The sequence below is a fragment of the Catharus ustulatus genome, chromosome 22 (genome assembly GCF_009819885.2).
Source record: "Catharus ustulatus isolate bCatUst1 chromosome 22, bCatUst1.pri.v2, whole genome shotgun sequence".
Classification (NCBI taxonomy): domain Eukaryota; kingdom Metazoa; phylum Chordata; class Aves; order Passeriformes; family Turdidae; genus Catharus; species Catharus ustulatus.
In genome coordinates, this window is record NC_046242.1 from 3,001,366 (window position 1) to 3,020,789 (window position 19,424).

At 50.9% G+C, this 19,424-nt stretch overlaps 2 protein-coding genes across 3 annotated transcripts in view; both read right to left on the minus strand.

Moving 5' to 3' along the window:
• On the minus strand, positions 1-9,436 carry LOC117006182 (pinopsin-like). The gene is made up of 6 exons (XM_033078540.1): positions 9,400-9,436; positions 5,588-5,947; positions 3,829-4,011; positions 1,942-2,087; positions 946-1,185; positions 1-138 (listed from the first exon to the last, which is right to left on the minus strand). The coding sequence occupies exons 1-6, from the start codon at positions 9,434-9,436 to the stop codon at positions 1-3; spliced, it is 1,104 nt and encodes a 367-aa protein (XP_032934431.1).
• Positions 7,912-19,424, minus strand: part of DOC2B (double C2 domain beta) — a 30,596-nt gene continuing 19,083 nt past the window's right edge. For both annotated transcript variants that reach the window (XM_033078115.2, XM_033078116.2), the window contains 5 exons: positions 13,768-13,894; positions 12,717-12,874; positions 10,751-10,832; positions 10,528-10,624; positions 7,912-9,922 (listed from right to left, as the gene is read on the minus strand). In XM_033078115.2, coding sequence (XP_032934006.1) covers positions 9,786-9,922; positions 10,528-10,624; positions 10,751-10,832; positions 12,717-12,874; positions 13,768-13,894 — 601 coding nt within the window. In that variant the 3' untranslated portion in view covers positions 7,912-9,785. The remainder of the gene's footprint in view (positions 9,923-10,527; positions 10,625-10,750; positions 10,833-12,716; positions 12,875-13,767; positions 13,895-19,424) is intronic.

Consider the following 19,424-nt stretch of genomic DNA (forward strand, 5'->3'; position numbering starts at 1 on the left):
TCACACAGGGTGGGACGGTGTCACCTTGTTCCTCAGCCCCTCTGCAGCCCCCTGGGGACTGGGGGCAGCTGGAGAGGTTTTCCCCATCCCTCGGGGGTGGTAACCACAGCACAGCATTCCCAGCAGGCAGCTCTGGAACTGGGCAGGGAGGAAGGGACAGGTTATTTGTGGCGGCACAAATCCGGCATCACCTGCTTTTATTTTGGGAAAGATCTCTTGTCTATTCCCAGCCCAACTCTTTGTGGTTTATGGACAATAAAAGTTTCATTCTGTTTGCTTTGTGCCTTCAACGAGCAGCTTGTGAGCCAACATTAAGTTGTCTGACCCCATAAAACCATGGAAGTGGAAAATGAGCTTGCAGGCTGCTCCCTCCCTCTCCATCTTATTCCCCAAATCCTTGCTGCTCACACAGCAGCCCCAGGATCGAGCCTGTGATCACTCTTCCACGTGGGAATAAAAATCATGGCTCCTCCAGGACTTTTTGGGCCTGTCAAGCTGCCCTAGTTGAGAGGAATGAGGGATTTGTCTTTACAAACAAGCTGTGGGTCTGCTGGTAGGTAAAACCAGAAGAAACAATGGGATGGATTCCACTGATTGATGAATGGAAAAAGATGTTTGCCTTTACAAACAAACTGTGGGTTTGCTGATAGATAGGACTGGATATTAATTCCATAAGAATTAAAAATTCAAAGGGAGGGTTGGACATTAGAGGGGAATTTTAGGTATCAGTGTTTGGGAAGTCTGTGCCTCAGCAATGGGGAAAGAGAGAGGGAAACTGGGATAAAAAGGGAGGTGGGTCCTCCAAAAATGTGAGAGATCCCAGGGGAATGTCCCATGGCCTCTCCCTGTGTTCAGATAAAATGGAATGTCCTTTTTGGATGTAACCCTCTGGTGTTTGTGGATTCATTGTTGAGGCTGTGCTCAGTTTGGAGCTCTCTCTCTCACCTGTTTGTTCATGAAGACGTAGATGATGGGGTTATAAACCGTGGCTGTCTTGGAGAAGTAGGCAGGCAGGGATGCCAGGGCTGGCTGGATGACAATGTCCTTGTTGGTGGCCACCAGCAGAGCAAAGGTGGTGTAGGGCAGCCAGCAGGTGAGGAAGGCCACCACCATGGTCACCACCATGCGTGTCACCTCCCTCTCTGCCTGCTGGGTCGTGTCTGCCTCCCTCTGCTGAGCTGCAGCCTGCAGGGATTGGGGACACAGAGATGCCCTGAGCAGCCTGGGACAGCCCTGCCATCCCTTGGGAATCCTGCTGCCAGTGCCAACCCCAAACCTGCTCTTCACCCCCACTCTTATAAGCACTTATTACATTATTGGCTTTTTGCAAATATTAAAATGAGTGCTGATAGAAAACTTGGCTGAATTAATTGAGTTTCTCTTAGTTCTGCTATTAAAATTTAGAAATAGTAGTAGTGATAAAATAATAGTGTAATAGTGGTGTGATAAATGTGGTTTTTTCTTGGACTGTAACGTGGTGATGTAAAAAGTTTTGTTCTGTGACTAACTCAGAGAATGGTACAAGGATAATCAGAAAACTCTTCATAATCTTGGATTATCCTATCTGGATGAAGATTGGGGTGACGACCACCAGAACTCCAGGGAAAGGATTTATTGATCTCTGTTATCAGGGAGTGGGCCAGCAAGAAGGAACCACAAGGAAAAAACAATAAAAAAAATCTTAAAAGTTGATTTACAGGTTGGGAAGGCTGATTTTGAATAACACATGAAGATCTATAAATATGCAACAGGTTGATGAATTTAACAAAGTGTTTTCTGATTTAAGGAGTGCTCTGGCTGAATACCAAGCACCCAGCCATTGCAACCTTTTACTTTATTCTCTCTTATTGTCTTTTATTAAACTTTTTTAAGTTTCCCAGGAAAGTGAACCTGGTTTTTCACAGCTTTGGGAGAGGAGGAGCTGGGAACTCCCTGACTCACCGCCCGCAGGGTCAGCACCAGGTTGGTGTAGGAGAAGAGGATCAGGCTCAGGGGCATCACAAAGCAGGTGACAAACAAGGTCAGGATGTAGCTGCTGTTGTTGCTGCCCCCCGTGTACCAGTTGGGCCCACAGGAGGTTCTCAGCCCTGGAATAAAAATTGGGAATGAGCCTGAAGCGGTTTGGGGCTTGGATGGGGCTCAGGAATGGGCTCCAAAACAGCTGAGCCACCCCAGCACCTCTCATTTCCATCCCCAAGGGTCTGGGGATCAGCCCTGGGTGGGTTTTGGTTGCCCAGATGCCCTTGGGATTTTCTGTGGAGCCAGGTTTGGGCTGAGTGTGAGCCTAAACCAGTTTGGGGTTTGGATGGGGGGCTCAGGAATGAGCTGTGCCACCCCAACACCTCTCATTTCTATCCCCAGGGCTCTGGGGATCAGCCCTGGGTGGATTTTGGTTGCCCAGATGCCCGTGGGATTTTTTTTTGGAGCCAGGTTTGGGCTGGGTGTGAGCCTGAACCAGTTTGGGGCTTGGATGGGGCTCAGGAATGGGCTCCAAAACAGCTGAGACACCCCAGCACCTCTCACATCTCCATCCCCAAGGACCTGGGGATCAGCCTTGGGTGGGTTTGGCTCCAAAACAGCCACCCCAGCACCTCTCATTTCTGTCCCCAAGGGTCTGGGGATCAGCCCTGGGTGGATTTTGGTTGCCCAGATGCCCCTGGGATTTTTTGTGGAGCCAGGTTTGGGCTGGGTGTGAGCCTAAACCAGTTTGGGGCTTGGATGGGGGCTCAGGAATGAGCTGTGCCACCCCAACACCTCTCTCATCTCCATCCCCAGGGCTCTGTGGATTAGCCATGGGTGGGTTTTGGTTGCCCAGATGCCCGTGGGATTTTTTTGTGGAGCCAGGTTTGGGCTGGGTGTGAGCCTAAACCAGTTTGGGGTTTGGATGGGAGGCTCAGGAATGACTCCAAAACAGCTGAGCCACCCCAGCACCTCTCACATCTCCATCCCCAAGGGGCTGGGGATCAGCCCTGGGTGGGGTTTGGTTGCCCAGATGCCTTTGGGATGTTTTGTGGAGTCAGGTTTGGGCTGGCTGTGAGCCTAAACCAGTTTGGGGCTTGGATGGGGGCTCAGGAATGAGCTCCAAAACAGCTGAGCTACCCCAGCACCTCTCATTTCTATCCCCAAGGGGCTGGGGATCAGCCCTGGATGGGTTTTGGTTGCCAGATGCCCTTGGGAATTTTTGTAGAGCCAGGTTTGGGCTGGGTGTGAGCCTAAACCAGTTTGGGATTTGGATGGGGGGCTCAGGAATGAGCTGTGTCACCCCAGCACCTCTCATTTCTGTCCCCAAGGGGCTGGGGATCAGCCATGGGTGGATTTTGGTCGCCCAGATGCCCTTGGGAATTTTTGTGGAGCCAGGTCTGGGCTGGGTGTGAGCCTAAACCAGTTTGGGGCTTGGATGGGGGGCTCAGGAATGGGCTATGCCACCCCAGCACCTCTCATCTCCATCCCCAAGGGTCTGGGGATCAGCCCTGGGGGGGTTTGGCTCCAGACAGCCACCCCAGCACCTCTCATTTCCATCCCCAAGGGGCTGGGGATCAGCCATGGGTGGGTTTTGGTCACCCAGATGCCCGTGGGATTTTTGTGGAGCCAGGTTTGGGCTGGCTGTGAGCTGAGTGATGCTGCAGCAGCCACAGCAGCTCCTGGCTCCAACAGGGATGGCTGCAGAGTGTCCTGTGGTGGGGAACTCCCAAAGAACATCCTCCAGGAGAGGATTATTGGCTGAGCAAGCAGGAGACACTAACAGGAGAGATTAACCCTTTAAACTCCAGCACAGAAAACACGACACAAGAAGACAACCCAGCAGAATCTCCTGCACATCTCCCCTACCTTCAGGCACGTAGCTGCTCCAGCCCAGCAGTGGAGGGGTTGTCCAGAGCAGGGCCCAGCCCCAGGTGAAGGCACAGCCACCCGCAGCGTGCCGGTGCCGGAACCGAAAATCCCCCAGGGGTCTGCAGACCACCAGGTACCTCTCCAAGGCCAGGATGGCCAGGGACCACAGCCCCACGATGCCTGGGGACACAGGGAGGGGTTCTGTCTCAGGGACAGCTTCTGCTGCTCTGGTAGATGAGCATTTATTTCAAAGAAATCAGATTTTTTTATTTTCTCACAGGGCTGTGATATGTGGCTGTTAAAAGCGGCGATTTTGGCACAGCTTCTCTCACAACTGGGATGTTTCCCCTTGGAAATGAAGTTGGCACCTCGTGGTTACAACAACAGAGTGTTCTCAAGGAGAGGTTTTGTGCAATTTGGCATGAAATGCATCCCAAACAAGCACCCCCCTGTCCCCAGGTGGCATTTCCCACTCTGGCAGGACCGGGACTGGACTTGTGGTGACCTGGAACAGCCAAACCTCCCCTGTGCTCACCAAGAGCTGGAAGACACGAGTGGAAAAATTGTCTTGAGAAGACTGAAAAGCAGCAAAACATTTGTCAAAGGGTAAGAGGAAGAGCTGAGAGAGAGTTTAGAGGGCTAAGAGTTGTAAGAGGTATGAGAGAAGGATTCCCATTACAATACAATAAATCTTCTGTGTTGAATATTCTAATTTAAATCCTAAAATCTTCTCTTTGCACCCCTCCTGCCAAGCCAGCAGGGTCTTCTCTGCCCTTTGGCCCTGTCTGCAAGCAGAGGGAATTGTTTAATCAAGAGGGGATTACTTTCAGCTGGCCATTCCATTGTTTTCTAGCTATTTAGTAGCTAAGGTTTGGTATCTCAAAGATGGCTTTCATTTCAATCTCGCTTATAGTTTCCATATTCTCAAAGTCTTTTGCCAGGCCATCACATTTATAAGGTTTTCCAGATTCATCCTTCCCGACAAAACATCTTTCTGTGCTAACAAAGAGCTGAAGAACATTTCACAATGTGAAAAACTTGTCTTGAGAAGACTGAAAAGCATGAGAACACTTCAGGTGGTGAAACATCCCCCAAGCCCCTGTGCCAAACCCCAAAGCAGCACCCAGAGACCAGGGCAGATCAGGGATGCTCTCCTTAACCCAGGACAGCTCTGGGTGCTCTCTTTAGCCCAGGACAGCTCTGGGGTTATTCTCCCTAGCCCAGGACATCTCTGGGTGCTTTCCTTAACCCAGCACAGCTCTGGGTGCTTTCCTTAACCCAGGACAGCTCTGGGTGCTCTCCTTAGCCCAGGATAACTCTGGGGTCCCTCTCCCTAGCCCAGGATAACTCTGGGGTCCCTCTTCTCAGTCCAGGACAGCTCTGGGTGCTCTCCTTAACCCAGGACAGCTCTGGGTGCTCTCCCTAGCCCAGGACAGCTCTGGGGTCACTCTCCCTAGCCCAGGACAGCTCTGGGATGGCTCTGTTTAACCCAGGACAGCTCTGGGTGCTCTCCTTAACCCAGGATAGCTCTGGGTGCTCTCCCTAGCCCAGGACAGCTCTGGGCGCTCTCCCTAGCCCAGGATAACTCTGGGGGTCCCTCTCCCCAGCCCAGCACAGCTCTGGGTGCTCTGCTTAACCCAGGACAGCCCTGGGGTCACTCTCCTTAACCCAGGACAACTCTGGGGTCCCTCTCCCTAGCCCAGGATAACTCTGGGGTGCTCTCTTTAACCCAGCCCAGCTCTGGGCGCTCTCTTACCCGTCAGGGACACCATGAAGCCCTCGAGCTGGCAGAGGCGCTCCCCGAAGGCGAAGAAGCCGCGGGCGTTGGTGGCCAGGCTGACGGAGCTCCCGCTCAGCGTCACCAGCAGGTTGGCCACGGCCAGGTTCACCAGGATGTGGTTGAGGGGCGAGCGCAGGCGCTGGTGCCTGGCGGACACCACGATGACCAGGCCGTTGAGCAGCGAGGCCGAGGCCACCAGCAGCGCCATCAGCACGGCCACGGCCACGTACAGGGCCCGGGGGGCCTGGTGGGGCCACTGCGGGCCATCGAAGGGGCCGGGGGTGCTGCTGTTGGGGGGCTCCATGGGGCTGGGACAGCTGGGATCCCAAATCAGAGCTGGAACAGCACCTGGAACAGCACCTGGAACAGCTGGGATCCCAAATCAGAGCTGGAACAGCACCTGGACTGTCCAAATCAGAGCCTGAGCAGTGCCTGGGGCAGCTGGGATCCCAAAATCAGAGCTGGAACAGCACCTGGAACAGCTGGGATCCCCAAATCAGAGCCTGAACAGTGCCTGGAACAGCTGGGATCCCCAAATCAGAGCTGGAACAGCACCTGGAACAGCTGGGATCCCAAATCAGAGCCTCAGCAATGCCTGGACTGTCCAAATCAGAGCCTCAGCAGCACCTGGGATCCCCAAATCAGAGCCTGAACAGCACCTGGAACAGCTGGGATCCCCAAATCAGAGCTGGAACAGCACCTGGAACAGCTGAGATCCCAAATCAGAGCCTGAACAGTGCCTGGAACAGCTGGGATCCCCAAATCAGAGCCTCAGCACTGCTGGGATCCCCAAATCAGAGCTGGAACAGCACCTCGAACAGCTGGGATCCCAAATCAGAGCCTCAGCAATGCCTGGAATCCCCAAATCAGAGCCTGAACAGTGCCTGGGATCCCCAAATCAGAGCCTGAACAGTGCCTGGACTGTCCAAATCAGAGCCTGAACAGTGCCTGGAACAGCTGGGATTCCCAAATCAGAGCCTCAGCAATGCCTGGGCCAGCTGGGATCCCCAAATCAGAGCCAGAACAGCGCCTGGGCCAGCTGGGATTCCCAAATCAGAGCTGGAACAGCACCTGGAACAGCTGGGATCCCAAAATCAGAGCTGGAACAGCGTCTGGGTCAGTTCAGCTCCCCAAATCAGAGCCTCAGCAGCACCTAGGATCCCCAAATCAGAGCCTGAGCAGTGTCTGGGATCCCCAAATCAGAGCCTCAGCAGTGCTGGGATCCCCAAATCAGAACCTCAGCAGTGCCTGGGCCAGCTCAGCTCCCCAAATCAGAGCCCCTTTATAGGGCAGCAGGGGCTGACGTGCCCCAGAGCAGCTTGGCACTCCAATTCCTTAAGCTTCATTTTAATCTGGAGGGTTTGTCCTCCTGCTTTTTGTAATCAGCTCTTTGTTCCCAAGGGGATAAAGAGTGACTTAAACAAAAAATCTGACGACTGAACAGAGCATCATTTGATTGAGTCAATATTTTTTTCCTTGTGCTTTCCAGCTGGATTTTCCCGTAAGCCCAGCCCTGGCACCTGGGGTTTGCTGGGCTTCAAGGGTACTAAATATATATAAAATGAAAATTAAAATTAAAATAAAAGAAATATAATAAATAGAAATAGTAATATACATGTAGTTTATATACTTAATTATAATTACTTAAATTACTTAATATATACTAAGTATAAATATAAATATAAGTAGAAATAGAAACATACATGTAGAATATATGCTTAATTATTACTTTAATTACTTAATATATAAGTATATATAATATACTTAGTATATATAATTATTATATAATATATATAGTATATTATTATGTATTATTTGTACATTAGTATATTATTAGTATATTATTATATATTAGTACCTTATTATTGATTATTATTTATTATTAAGTATATATAATTAATATATAATATATATAATATATGTAATTAATATATTAAGTATATATATATGTATTTTCTTTCTCCATATACATGGATCCCCATATAGATTTATTATTTTTATATTATATTACTTACATAATATTATTTATAGTATACTACATATTCTATTCTATTAATGCTATTAATTATAATTTTTATATATTTATATTTATATTTATATTTATATTTATAAATACTTATGTGTATTATATGTATCATATGTACTTATATGTATAATATTTATATGTACTTTAAAGTACTTATATAGTATTTATGCTATATTGGGCTAAGCAGCCCCCACTGCTCTGATTTAAAACCATTTCTTCCCAAATCCTTGCCCTCCCCAAAAAATTCAAAAGCTGCACCACCAGCATCAACTATTTTTTTTTTTCTTTTTAATTTTTATTTTTTAACCTTTTTATTTTCAGTTCTCATTATAAATATTAACAAATCTGACCAAAAGTACACAGATAGGTAATACTGAAATACAAAAGTCTCTCAGGATGCAGGTAAGGACGGTTTCTGCAGCCTTCACATGGTAGCAAAACATTGGTATCAAACATTTCACGAGGCCTGGCATGACAACCACCAACTCTGCATGCAGCTGGGATGGGGCAGTGCCCACTCAGAAGAGACAAAGGGATGGAACCCACACACACACACGTGTCCTACTCCACCTCAGGCATGAACCACTTCCATAGGCTGGGAAAAAATGGGAAAGGAACTTTGCCAGAAAAGGGAGGCACAGCCAAGCTGGAGCTGCTGCAGCTCCCCTGGAAGCTCAGAGCCCAGGCAGGTTTTAAGGTGCTGGAGCAGAAAGGATTAGTGGGAACATCCGACTTGACAGGCTGCCAGCATTCAAATAAAATCCATGCAGATCTGCAGGATGCATTACAAATATTAAGTTATTTAAAAAAAAAAAAAAAAACCCTATGAATGTTTTTTGTTTTTTGTTTTTTTTTTTTTCTTTTATCTCCCCTCCTTCCCCCAATATCAAACAAAATCTAACACTTGGAAAAGTAAACTTAGGTTTCCAGAGATTCCATTGCTTCCCAAGAAAATAAAAAATAAAAAAAAAGAAGTTGGCAATGCAGGGCTTGGAAGCTGAGGGTAACTGAGACTCGTGGGGAAGGAGCAGCTCTTCCTAAGAAATCTTTGTCTAAAGGCTTCAAAAGATTCAGGGAATGGTGCAGCATTCCCTAGGAAGGTTCAGCTCACCCCACTGGGATGAGGATGAAGAGAGCAGCCAAGGTGGATCACAGACAATGATATAATATTAATATATTATTACTGTGCCATATTAATATTACAGTGCCATCCACAGAAATTTATTTGGTTTGGACGCTGTTTGAGGCAGAAAATGAATCAACCTCACAGCCATGGCGAACTACAAACACAATTCCAGCTCAGCATCTTCATTATTTAATGGATGAATTGGAAAGGGATGAAAAAGGGGAAAAAATGATAGAAAAATTCAGCCTGGAAGCCGGCTTTGCTGGAAAAACATCCGTGCTGCTGCATGGCAGGGTTTCATTAGGAAAGCAGCTCCTGGGGAGCAGGAATAGCCAGGCTGCTCCAGGGAGCTTTGCATTTTTGCCTCCCAAATGTGATGCCAGGATGGAAAGTGTGGCGTGCACAGCTCTGCTGCCTTCACGGGAGATACTGGAGAGGACGAGCACGACATTCCTGGAAGGAAAGCAAACACTCTTTCCAGGTTTACCAGGGACACAATCATTCCAACAGAGGAGCTTTAAATGCATAAAGGACTGAGGCCCAAACCACAGAGACTGACAAACCACCAGAGATATGGCACAAGCTGCCTCGAGGAGGCAGTTCCAGGTTCTGTGTGTTTTCAGGGACGCCTTTTGCCGATGCCGGACACACGGACGCGGACGGACGCATTCATTTTTTTGTTGTTTTTTTTTTTTTGTTTTTTTGCCACTGACTTGCAAGGCAGCGAGAAGGTGACTGAGTAGAGGCAGGATTTGGGAGAGGAGGCAGACTGCAGTGCATGCAGGGGTGCACACCTGAGTGAGTGTGGGTGTGAGTGTGAGTGTGCCCGTGCACGCTCGGCAGCGGGGCTGGGAGCGCAAAGGGGCGATTCGGAAAAGCCGCCAGAGCAAACCACCTGTGCCTTCTTCCCTGAAGGGCTTCCCTGCAGCCAGGCCCTGCTGGGGGTGTCCTGCTGTCCTGGCTGGCCTGGGATCCCCTGTTTCCAAAGCTGGCAGGAGCCCAAAGGCTGTGGAGCTGTGGGCTCAGTCGCTGAGCACGGCGCCCGGCAGCTCGTTGGTCAGCGTGTGCCAGCGCTCGATTTTCTTGTCCTTGTTTTTCAGGCAGTCGAACCAGTGCTTGAGCCGCTCCCCTTTGGCATTAATTCCTAACACGACTCCGCCTTGGGAAGGAGACAGAGAGAGGGAGAGGTGTGGGGGGAGCAGCAGCTCTGGATGCTGAGGATGCTGAGGGGGGATGCTGGAGGGAGCCGGGTGATTCAGCATCCTCACAGCGTCCAACCTGATGTGGAACCCAGCCCAAACTGCCCACCCCTCATGGCTGGGATTTGGGATCTGCCCCAGGCAGTGCCCCAGCCCCAGGCAGTGCCCCAGCCCCGGGCAGTGCCCCTGTCCCTGCTGCCAAGGGCTCTCTGCAATCACAGCGGCTGTCGGAGCTACGGGCACTTGTTAGTGATAAATCACAACAAAATCACAACAAGCCCAGACATCCAACAGAGATAAATGAAACCTCCCTGTTAGACCTGTTTTGCACTCAGAGGAAAACATCTGAAAGCAGAAGGGGAGAGGCAGATGCATTTTCTCCCTGCTTGGATGCTCCTTGAGAGGCTCAGGTGCAGGAGAGGGATAAAAGCAGAACCAACACCCAATGAGAATGAATGTGGAGAACAAACCAGGGGGCTGGAGGAGTGCAGGAGAAATAAGAGGCACAGACAGTGAAGATAAATAAAAAAGAGGCCAAGGAGACCTTCAGGAGTGTGCTGCTCACCTATGAAGTCGTTGGATTTCCCAATGTCATAGTCCCACACCGTGACTTCTAAGGTCTTCTTTGCCAGGTCTCCGTGCTTTATCTCATAGAAAAACTCCTGTGGAGGAGCAGAGGCAGAGGCAGGATGAAGCAGGGGCTGCCCATCCTCCTCCTCAGGTTTTGCTCCATGGGAACCCAACCCCTCACACAGTGACTAAGGTGTGGCTTTTATCTTTTAACCCACCTCGTTGAACTCGGGGTTCAGCGTTTTCTTCTTCACCGCTGTCTTGTGCTTGGATTTCTTGTCCTCATCTGGTTTCAAGTATCTGCAAGGAGACCAAAGCAGCCCAGTGAGGAGGGCAGGACACGGGTGGGGACATCAGGAGCAGCTCCTGAGCAGAGCCAGGGTGAGCTGGCTGAGCCCCCTGAACCTCCAGGTCCTCCTCCCCTGCCAAAATGCTGGGGAAGGATGGGAGGAGGCAGCACTTCCCCAGCTCAGGACCAAGCCAGCTGCTGGCTGCCATCAGACAGCTCAGATTATCCCATCTCCAGTCCCTAGGGGACACTGGCACTGCACTCATCATCTCCAAACCCATCACTCCCATCACCAGACTGGTCTGCTCAAGCAGAGCCTCTCCAGAAGACAGGAACCACATGCAGTGAGGAAAAGGGAACAGGAGCAAAGGGAACAGGAGCTGCTCCCTGCAGCTATTCTGCAGCACAGCACCAGAGCTGGACAGAAAACAAGATTAAAGTGGCATCAGGCAGAGAGGGGACCTGAAATGTGGGGCAGGCCAAAGTCAGTCCATCGTGGTTTAGTGCTGGTGCTGTGCCTTTAAACATCAGTTCTGCTTCCTTGCTACACGTTCCAGATCTGGTTCATGATGAAAAATTAGGGCTTGTACTGAGAGGTTTCAATTTTCAACCTGCTCCGATCCCAGCCCTGCAGATGCAATCTCCTGGGGATGGCACAGGGGACACCCAAAAGCAGCTGGGTGCAATGGTAATTGTGGTACTCAGAGCTCCCTTGGGCATCTAAAAAAGCAGGAGGGGATTTTGATACAAACACCTCCACCCTTAAAAAACAATTAAATAAGAAGGTGAAAATGTGCTGTTGATAAACTCCATGGCAATCCCATCCCCAGAAATGCCCAAATTTGAGCCAGCACAGGGAGGTAGGACAGGCACAGCTCCTTCCTCACCATGGCCACCCCTTCTTTGCAGAGGGTGAATTTGAAAAATGCCATCACCCAAAAAAGAACCCCAGGAGCTGTGCTGGGGCAGGGCCAAACCAGCGGGGACAACCCCACAGCACCAAATCCTGGAAGCTCTGCCCAAAATAATTGCCAGGGAATATCGCTGCAGGCAGAGGCAGCCTGATGGCCTCATTTGCATCTCCTAATGAGAGCAATTAATTCCTGCTGGGGAGAGGCAAGAGGGGACAGCAGGGCTGTGGGGGACACTCACACTGTGAGGGTGACACTCACATTTTCAGGGTGACACATTCTGGGGGTGACACTCACACTTTCAGGGTGACACTCACATTTTCAGGGTGACACATTCTGGGGGTGACACATTTTGAAGGTGGCCTGTTGTTCTGAGGGTGACACATTCTGGGGGTGACACATTTTCAGGGTGACACATTCTGAGGGTGACATATTTTGAGGGTGACAATCACATTTTGAGGGTGGCACTCCCATCCTGGGGGTGGCACTCACATTCTGGGGGTGGCACTCACATTCTGGGGGTGGCACTCACATTTTCAGGGTGACACTCACATTTTGAGGGTGACACTCACACTTTCAGGGTGACACTCACATCTTCAGGGTGACACTCACATCCTGGGGGTGGCACTCACATTCTGAGGGTGACACTCACATTTTGAGGGTGACACTCACATCTTCAGGGTGACACTCACAATCTGAGGGTGACACTCACATTCTGAGAGTGACACTCACATTTTGAGGGTGACACTCACATCTTCAGGGTGACACTCACATTCTGAGGGTAACACTCACATTCTGAGGGTAACACTCACATTTTCAGGGTGACACATTTTCAGGGTGACACTCATACTTTCAGGGTGACACTCACATCCTGGGGGTGGCACTCACATCATGAGGATGACACTCACATTTTGAGGGTGACACTCACATTCTGAGGGTGACACTCACACTTTCAGGGTGACACATTCTGGGGATGACACTCACATTTTGACATAGGGGTCGGAGTAGCCGTTGGCGTCCATGGCAGCCAGGTGAGCGCAGCGCAGGATCCCCACCTGCAGCCCCTGCTTCTGAGAGCTGTACTTGAGCGAGATCAGGATCCTGCCACGCTCCTCCAGCGACTTGTCCTCTGTTTTATCTATCTGGGGAGGGAATGCACCCAGGCTGGGGCTGTGCTGGCCTGCACAGACACCCCCCAGCCGAGGGATGCTCTTCCCTGCATCCCTGATTATTTTTGAGTGGCCAAACAGCTCCCACATTGTCTTGGGTTACAATACAGAGTGTGATAAAAGGGATCTGTTCTATCACCATCTGTTGAGGGTGGGGCAGTGATCCTGATCTCTGTGGGAGATATTCTGCTAATGGGCCATCCATTGAAACCAGGCAGGGCATTGTTCTTTATCTTTTCACAACCCATCCTTCCTCCAGCCAGTCATTTTCTGCTCATGGCCATTGAGTCCCACTGTGGCACTGATAAAATTACTGCATCCCATTGGGAGTTGCTCCAGCCAGGGGGAAGAGCCCAACATTTCTTACCAAGATAGAAACAGAGGGTTTGGGACACTAAGGGAGCCCCTTTCTCCACTGGACTCCAGAGGAAAACCGGATTTCTCCACATCACCACTGGAGCTCCGGAGGGAAACTGCACCTTGTACAGGAGCACTGCTCCAGCTGAGCCACATCTGTCACTGCAGGAGGATGCAGCCACCATGGGATGGGACTGCTGCCAACACCCTGCCTGACGGGTGTCAGGCTGTACTCTGACTGTGTCAGGGTTTGGGGTTTGTTCTTTGTATTTCTATTTTAATTTCCCTAGTAAAGAACTGTTATTCCTATTCCCATATCTTTGCCTGAGAGCCCCTTGATTTCAAAATTATAATAATTTGGAGGGAGGGGGTTTCCATTCTCCATTTCAAAGAGAAGCTCCTGCCTTTCTCAGCAGACACCTGTCCTCCAAACTAAGACACACATGCCACAGGGAGAAGCTGTGTCTGTGATTCTGAGGTGGGATGAGGCCCTGAACCCCTTCACTCACCGGCAGCTGCTTCTCCAGGCAGATGTTGAAGTTTTTGGTCTGGTTGGGTTTCAGTTTCTTGAGCGGGATGCGCGTCTCCCCGATGAACTCGTTGTGGCGGAACTTGTCCTCGTCACACACCGAGATCCTGCAAGGGGCAGGGCTGAGTGGCACTGGGAGAGGGGAAGGGCTGTCCCCCTGCACTGCAGGTCACCCTGCTGCCTTAAGTTTGAGCTTTCATATTTTCCAGACCCTGTCCTGCATTGGTGTAACCCTGAACTCCATACAAATGCTGGAAGTTCTGCTCCCAGCTCAGGCACACAAATCCTTTCCCAGCCCCAGAACCAAGGACAAGCTGCAGCTCCAGCCCCAAAAAGTGCAAACAGGGAATTGAGGAGAGAATCTGGGAGGGTGGGACTGCAGAACCTGGAGCTGGAACTGGACAATGAACTCCAAAGTGGAAATGGACCCAAACTGATAAAAGTGTGAAACTCCTGACTCATCTTGGGTCTCTTGTGCTGCCCAAGGTGTATCCATTGAAAGCCTTTTAATAAATCCCTAATTTATTCCTTTAACACTGATCCAGGTACCCAGTGAGGGACCCTTCCCCAGACCATGGATTTTCCTCTGCAGGCAGCTGGAAAACAGCTGGGATGCATCCAGCTGCTGGCACAGCCCAGCCAGGGCAGCTCATGGTGTGAGTCTGTCTGAACAAACATCCCAGCCCAGGCACTGATGGAAAACCAAGCTGGAGCCTCAACCACCCTAATGACTCCTCCATTAAAACATCAGAGTCATCAGTGACTAAAGCAGAATTATTCAGAGTTGCTGGAGCTGCGTTTTGCTGAGCCATGGAGGTTGGGAGAAGCTTCCCAAGCAGCTCCTTCCCTCCTTGGCCAGGATCTTGGGCACTGCTGGCAGCTCCCAGGCTGGGACACAGAGCAGCTTTGCCACCTCAGACCAGGCCACGAGTGATTCCCACCCCCAGCCCATGGAAAACATCCCAGCTTGGGCAGGTGGAGCTCTCCCAGCCCTGCTGGGGTGCAGGATCCCAGGGATGCAGCTGTGTGAAGGCAGTGACGTGGTGGTGCTGAGCCCAGGCTGTTTTCCATGAAAAAGCTATAAATGCCTTTCCCTGAGCTGGCAGCTAATGAGTCATTCATTCCTCTGCTGCTTCTGGGCGTCAGGAGAGACACAGGAGCAAAGTTGGTGCTTGCAGGGAGCCTCTGAGTGCAGCTCCCAAAATCCCAGAGGGCCAGAAGGGCGCCTTGGGGGCTGGTGATGGGGAAAACCAACCAGAGGGAGCATCCTGCACCCCCCTGGAGCCATGCAGGGCTCCCTGCCCATCAAGGAAAAGCATTTCTTTTCCTTTCCCTTACATCCTTTCTCCTTTATTTAAAAAAAAAATTGTTTTTAGTGTCTTCTCATCTTTTGGATATCTGATTGTTTTCTTTTTCACCCACTCCCTTTGGTGTCCATCTCCCCAGGGGTGGAATTTCTGCCCCCTGGGACCTCAGGGGAAGAGGAGAAAGGAATTAAAGATAAATAATGCCCTGTGATCCCACCTGAGAGTAACTAATTGCACACCACACCTCTGGCCTGCTCAGCACCTGGATGGTTTATCCATGGATGGGTTATCCATGGATGATTTATCTATAGATGGTTTTTCTGTGGTGGTTCAGTGCCTTGTCCAAGGATGGTTTGACCACCCTCACATGCTCACAAATGACTTACAGGGAAGCAAGGAAGCCATGGGGATATCTCAGTGCCACAGGGGAGCAGCAGAGAAAAGGGGTTTGGAAAAAAAAAAAAAAACAAAAAAACCCAACAAACCCACGAGCAGGAGAACAGGGAATGCTGCTCTCCAGAAAACTGTGGCTGGATGCAGCGTTACTATAGATACCCACAGAAAAACACCCCACACAACAAAAATCCTCAAAGAGAATCTCAAATGCAGGCACGAAATTCCCCATTTCCTCTCCTCTTTCTTGCAAAGAGCAGAACCAACAAAGGAGCAGCAGCTCCAGAGCACACACTGCACTCTCCAGGCTGTGGAACCCTGTCCCTGTGGGCAGAGCTGGGGACAGGAGGGGACAGCCCAGCATCTGTGTGCACAGCCAGCAATTGTGGAGGGTTTGGGATGGTTTACCTCCTAAAAATGGGAGGAACAATTCTCCTGACAAGGCCCAGAAGCACAGCAGGATCCCAAACATAACATCCTGCTTGCTGGGAAAACCCAGGAGCCCCAGGATGAGCAAAAGCCCAGGATGGAAATGTGGAAAACTCCAGTGGTGGTGGCAGGGAGAGCATCTCCAGTGTCACACTGGGATGCTGTTTCAGGGATGTGGGAAGTCCCTTGGGAAGTGTTTTTTGGCACATCTGCAGGGCCTGGGAGCTGCCCCTGTGGAGCTGCAGACACCTCCAGGTCTCTCCCAGCCCTGTTGTCCCTCTGGCCCCTCTCAGGTGGGTCCCACATCTGGGTGTGATGCCCAGAGAGGTTCTGTGCCAGCTCTGCTCTGCTCTGCCCCAGCCCCAGCTCCTCTTGCCAGCTGCAGCTCATCCCCACTGGAATTGGATTCCCAGCCCTGCCCCTCAGTGAGCTCTGAGTGAGGGGAGCAGGAGGCTCCAGCCCCAGCCCTCCCTTTGGGGAAAAGCAGAATTCAACCACACAGGCTTGGATTTTATTACAAGGAATGGATGTGATGGAATTCTGATGCCTTGGGGGAGAAAATCATCCCCAGGACAAATAGAGCTTCACCCCTTTCTCCTCTCTCTTATTAACCCCAACCCCTCCAGCCCAGAGTTTCACTCGCTGTCACCACTGTGGGGTCCTGATCTTTATGCTGAGGGCTGTGAAAACCACCTTGGAAGGAAACTGAGCAGCAAATGAACAATCACTGCTCATTAAACTTCTCCTCCCTCCTACTCAGCCCGGGCTCCTGGGTTCCAGCCCTGACTCACTGTGCAGCTCCAGAGCTGACTCACAGCTCCTGCTCCCTCTCACCAGCTCCTTTCCCCCTGTGGAAAGGGGGAATGGGGGTCAGCAAGGACCCTGTGCCACAAAAACACCCAGGGGTGCATCCCCTGTGCCTGGGATCCCTTCTGGCAGCATGGGAAGCTCTCCATGAGGAGTTCAAGGACAGGCAACACCAGGCAAGGAGATAAAACAACACCCTGGGGAAGTCCAGCTCTCCAGAAAACAAAAGGAGGATTCCATCCCAAAATGCCTCCGAGTCTGAGCACAGAAACCACGGCAGAAGTGAGCTGTAATTGCAAGTGCACCTGCAATTCCAAGCAAACCCCATTCCTCCAGAGTAAAGCAATTTGGGACCCCAAACCTTGAAGTGGCTGCACTCTGCCTATTAGTCCTGATCAAATACTATTTTCCGAATAATACATTTAATGAGTCATGGTGTTTGTCAAACACATGATTAAACAAAGAATTCCTGGCATTCGTGGGCTAGCTGAGTAGCCCATGAATAATGCATCAATATATCTGGATATGAATAATTGTATCCAGTATCTGGCCAGCTCGGGTATTTATTATCAATGCAATTTATTTGTTGTATATTACATGTATTATTTAAATGGAGGTGATTGTATTCTGCCTGTTCCACTTTCCCCTGCAGCATTTCTCCTCCTGACATTGAGGTTGGAGTCCAGGTGGGAATGGGGGCTCCAGGGTGGGATTTCCCCCCTGTAGGAATCCCCAGTCCCATCCATCTGTGCACTCCAGAGTGTTTTGCAGGGCTCTGAACCTGCCTTTCCCAGGCTGGTGGGTGGTTTCATCCCTGCTAAGCCTTGGGCTGCACTCAGGGATATTTAATTCAATGAATGGATGAGACCTTTCGAGATCCTCCCACCTGCTGTGCTCCACCAAATCCCAAATATCTGCTGCTTTCTGAGGGGGCTGGCTCATTAACAAAATCCTGCTTGCCAGTGCAATTAGCTGGGCTGCCTTCACCTCTCCTTCACCCTGATGGCTCCTGGGCTCTGTGACAGCAAAGTCACTCCAGCAGGGAGTGGGGACAATGAGGGTGAGGGAGAACCTGCCTGGGCACCATGTGGGGCTGGGGGATTTGTGCAGGATCCAGTCCCAGCTCCCAGGGATGTCCCTGCTGCAGCTGCTGTGACAAATGCCACCTGTCCCCTCCAACAAGGCTGCAGGCCCTGGCAGAGTGCCCCAAGCCACCCCAATCCACGCTGCACTGATCCCTCCAGGTGAGCAGGGAACATTTCTGGGTGCTTTTCCAGCTTCCCTGACGCATCCCCAGGCTGCAGGGAGACCAAGGCTGGCGGCAGCTTTGATCTCCTCCTTTATTTTTACATTAAAGAGACTCTGGAATTGCATTCCCTGCCCAGCTCAGCAGCAGGGAGGCTCCCAGGGAATGGTCACCCCCCAAAATGAGGGGAGCATCACTGATGCTCTTTCAAGCAGCACCAGCTGCCTGGCAGGAGCCTCTCCTGATTAGCACAGGGAAAAATCAGCGTCCTCCTGGCTTTGAAGCTGGCTTTTCCTCGTGGGAAAGGAGGTATTTAGAGGAGAAGGTGGATGGGTGAAGCAAAGCACCTGAGGCAGGGCAGTGCAGGGAGATGTTTCCTGCAGGTGGTGACACTGAAGGGCCAGCTCCAGCCGCACTGGAACACCGACACATGGACAGTCTGGATGGGATATTGGGAAGAAATCCTTCCTGGATCAGCCCAGAGTAGCTGTGGCTGCCCCTGGATCCCTGGAAGTGTCCAAGGCCAGGCTGGAGCAGCCTGGGATAGTGGGAGGTGTCCCTGCCCAAATGAAATGATCTTTAAAATCCATCCAGCCACGTTCTCCTGCAGACTGAGGGGTCCCAGGTGGGGTCCAGGCACAGTTTGGAGCTTTGGGGAGGGCACAAGGGGCTCCACAGCACCCAGGCTGGCAGGAATGGGGTGGGGCAGGGCAGCATTTCTGGATTTTTTGATATTTTGGTGCATCCCCCATCCCATTCTCCCAAGGGAAAAGCAGCTCCCAGAGCCCTGAGAGAGTGGGGGGGTCAAGTCCTCCCTGCTCCCTGTCTCCTTCCAGCAAACAACTCAGCCAACATCTCCTTACAAACCGATTTCCATGCTTGAGGAGGCTGCAAACTTCAAAGCCTGCAGTGAAAAAATACCCACCAATAATCACAACAAACTGGAGGCTTCCCAGCCCCACCAGCCTGCAGCACCTCCAGCATGACTAATGTTTTCCAAGTGAAATAATAATCCATGAATTTCCCATCGCCCTGCACACAACAGGTGGGCTCTGCCCTGCCTCAGCCCCGAGCAGGACCTCTCACAAGGCAGCTCTGTGCTCTTGGCATAAGAAAAATCAGAAATTCCCAGGGCACCTGCAAATGAGGAGGGTGGGATTCCAGCCACGGAGCTGGCAAAGCCCTGAGTCCTTGGAGAAGGATGCAAAATCCTTCCTTTGACAGTGGATCTTACAGCAAATCCTGCAGATCAGCGTGGTGATGGAGGCTGCCCACAATTCCTGCCCTCATCCAGGTGGGACAGAGGCCAAAACATGAAAAATCTGCATTCACAGGTGTCTGCTCCCTGCACAGCATCATTCCAAGCTCTCCCTCTGCCCACCTCCACAGCCTCTCCCAGCCCCTGGGAGATGCTGAATGCACAGCCTGAACCAGCAAAATAAAACAATAAAATAA

Bases quoted from the DNA above. Each gene is read 5' to 3' on its own strand.
- LOC117006182 (XM_033078540.1), bottom strand. From the start codon at position 9,436: ATGAATGCGTCCGTCCGCGTCCGTGTGTCCGGCATCG. The intron at 5,948-9,399 runs GCAAAAGGCGTC...GTGCTGTTCCAG, and splicing joins CGTCCGTGTGTCCGGCATCG to CTCTGATTTGGGATCCCAGC. The intron at 139-945 runs GTGAGAGAGAGA...CTCCCTGCCCAG, and splicing joins ACGTCTTCATGAACAAACAG to TTCCAGAGCTGCCTGCTGGG.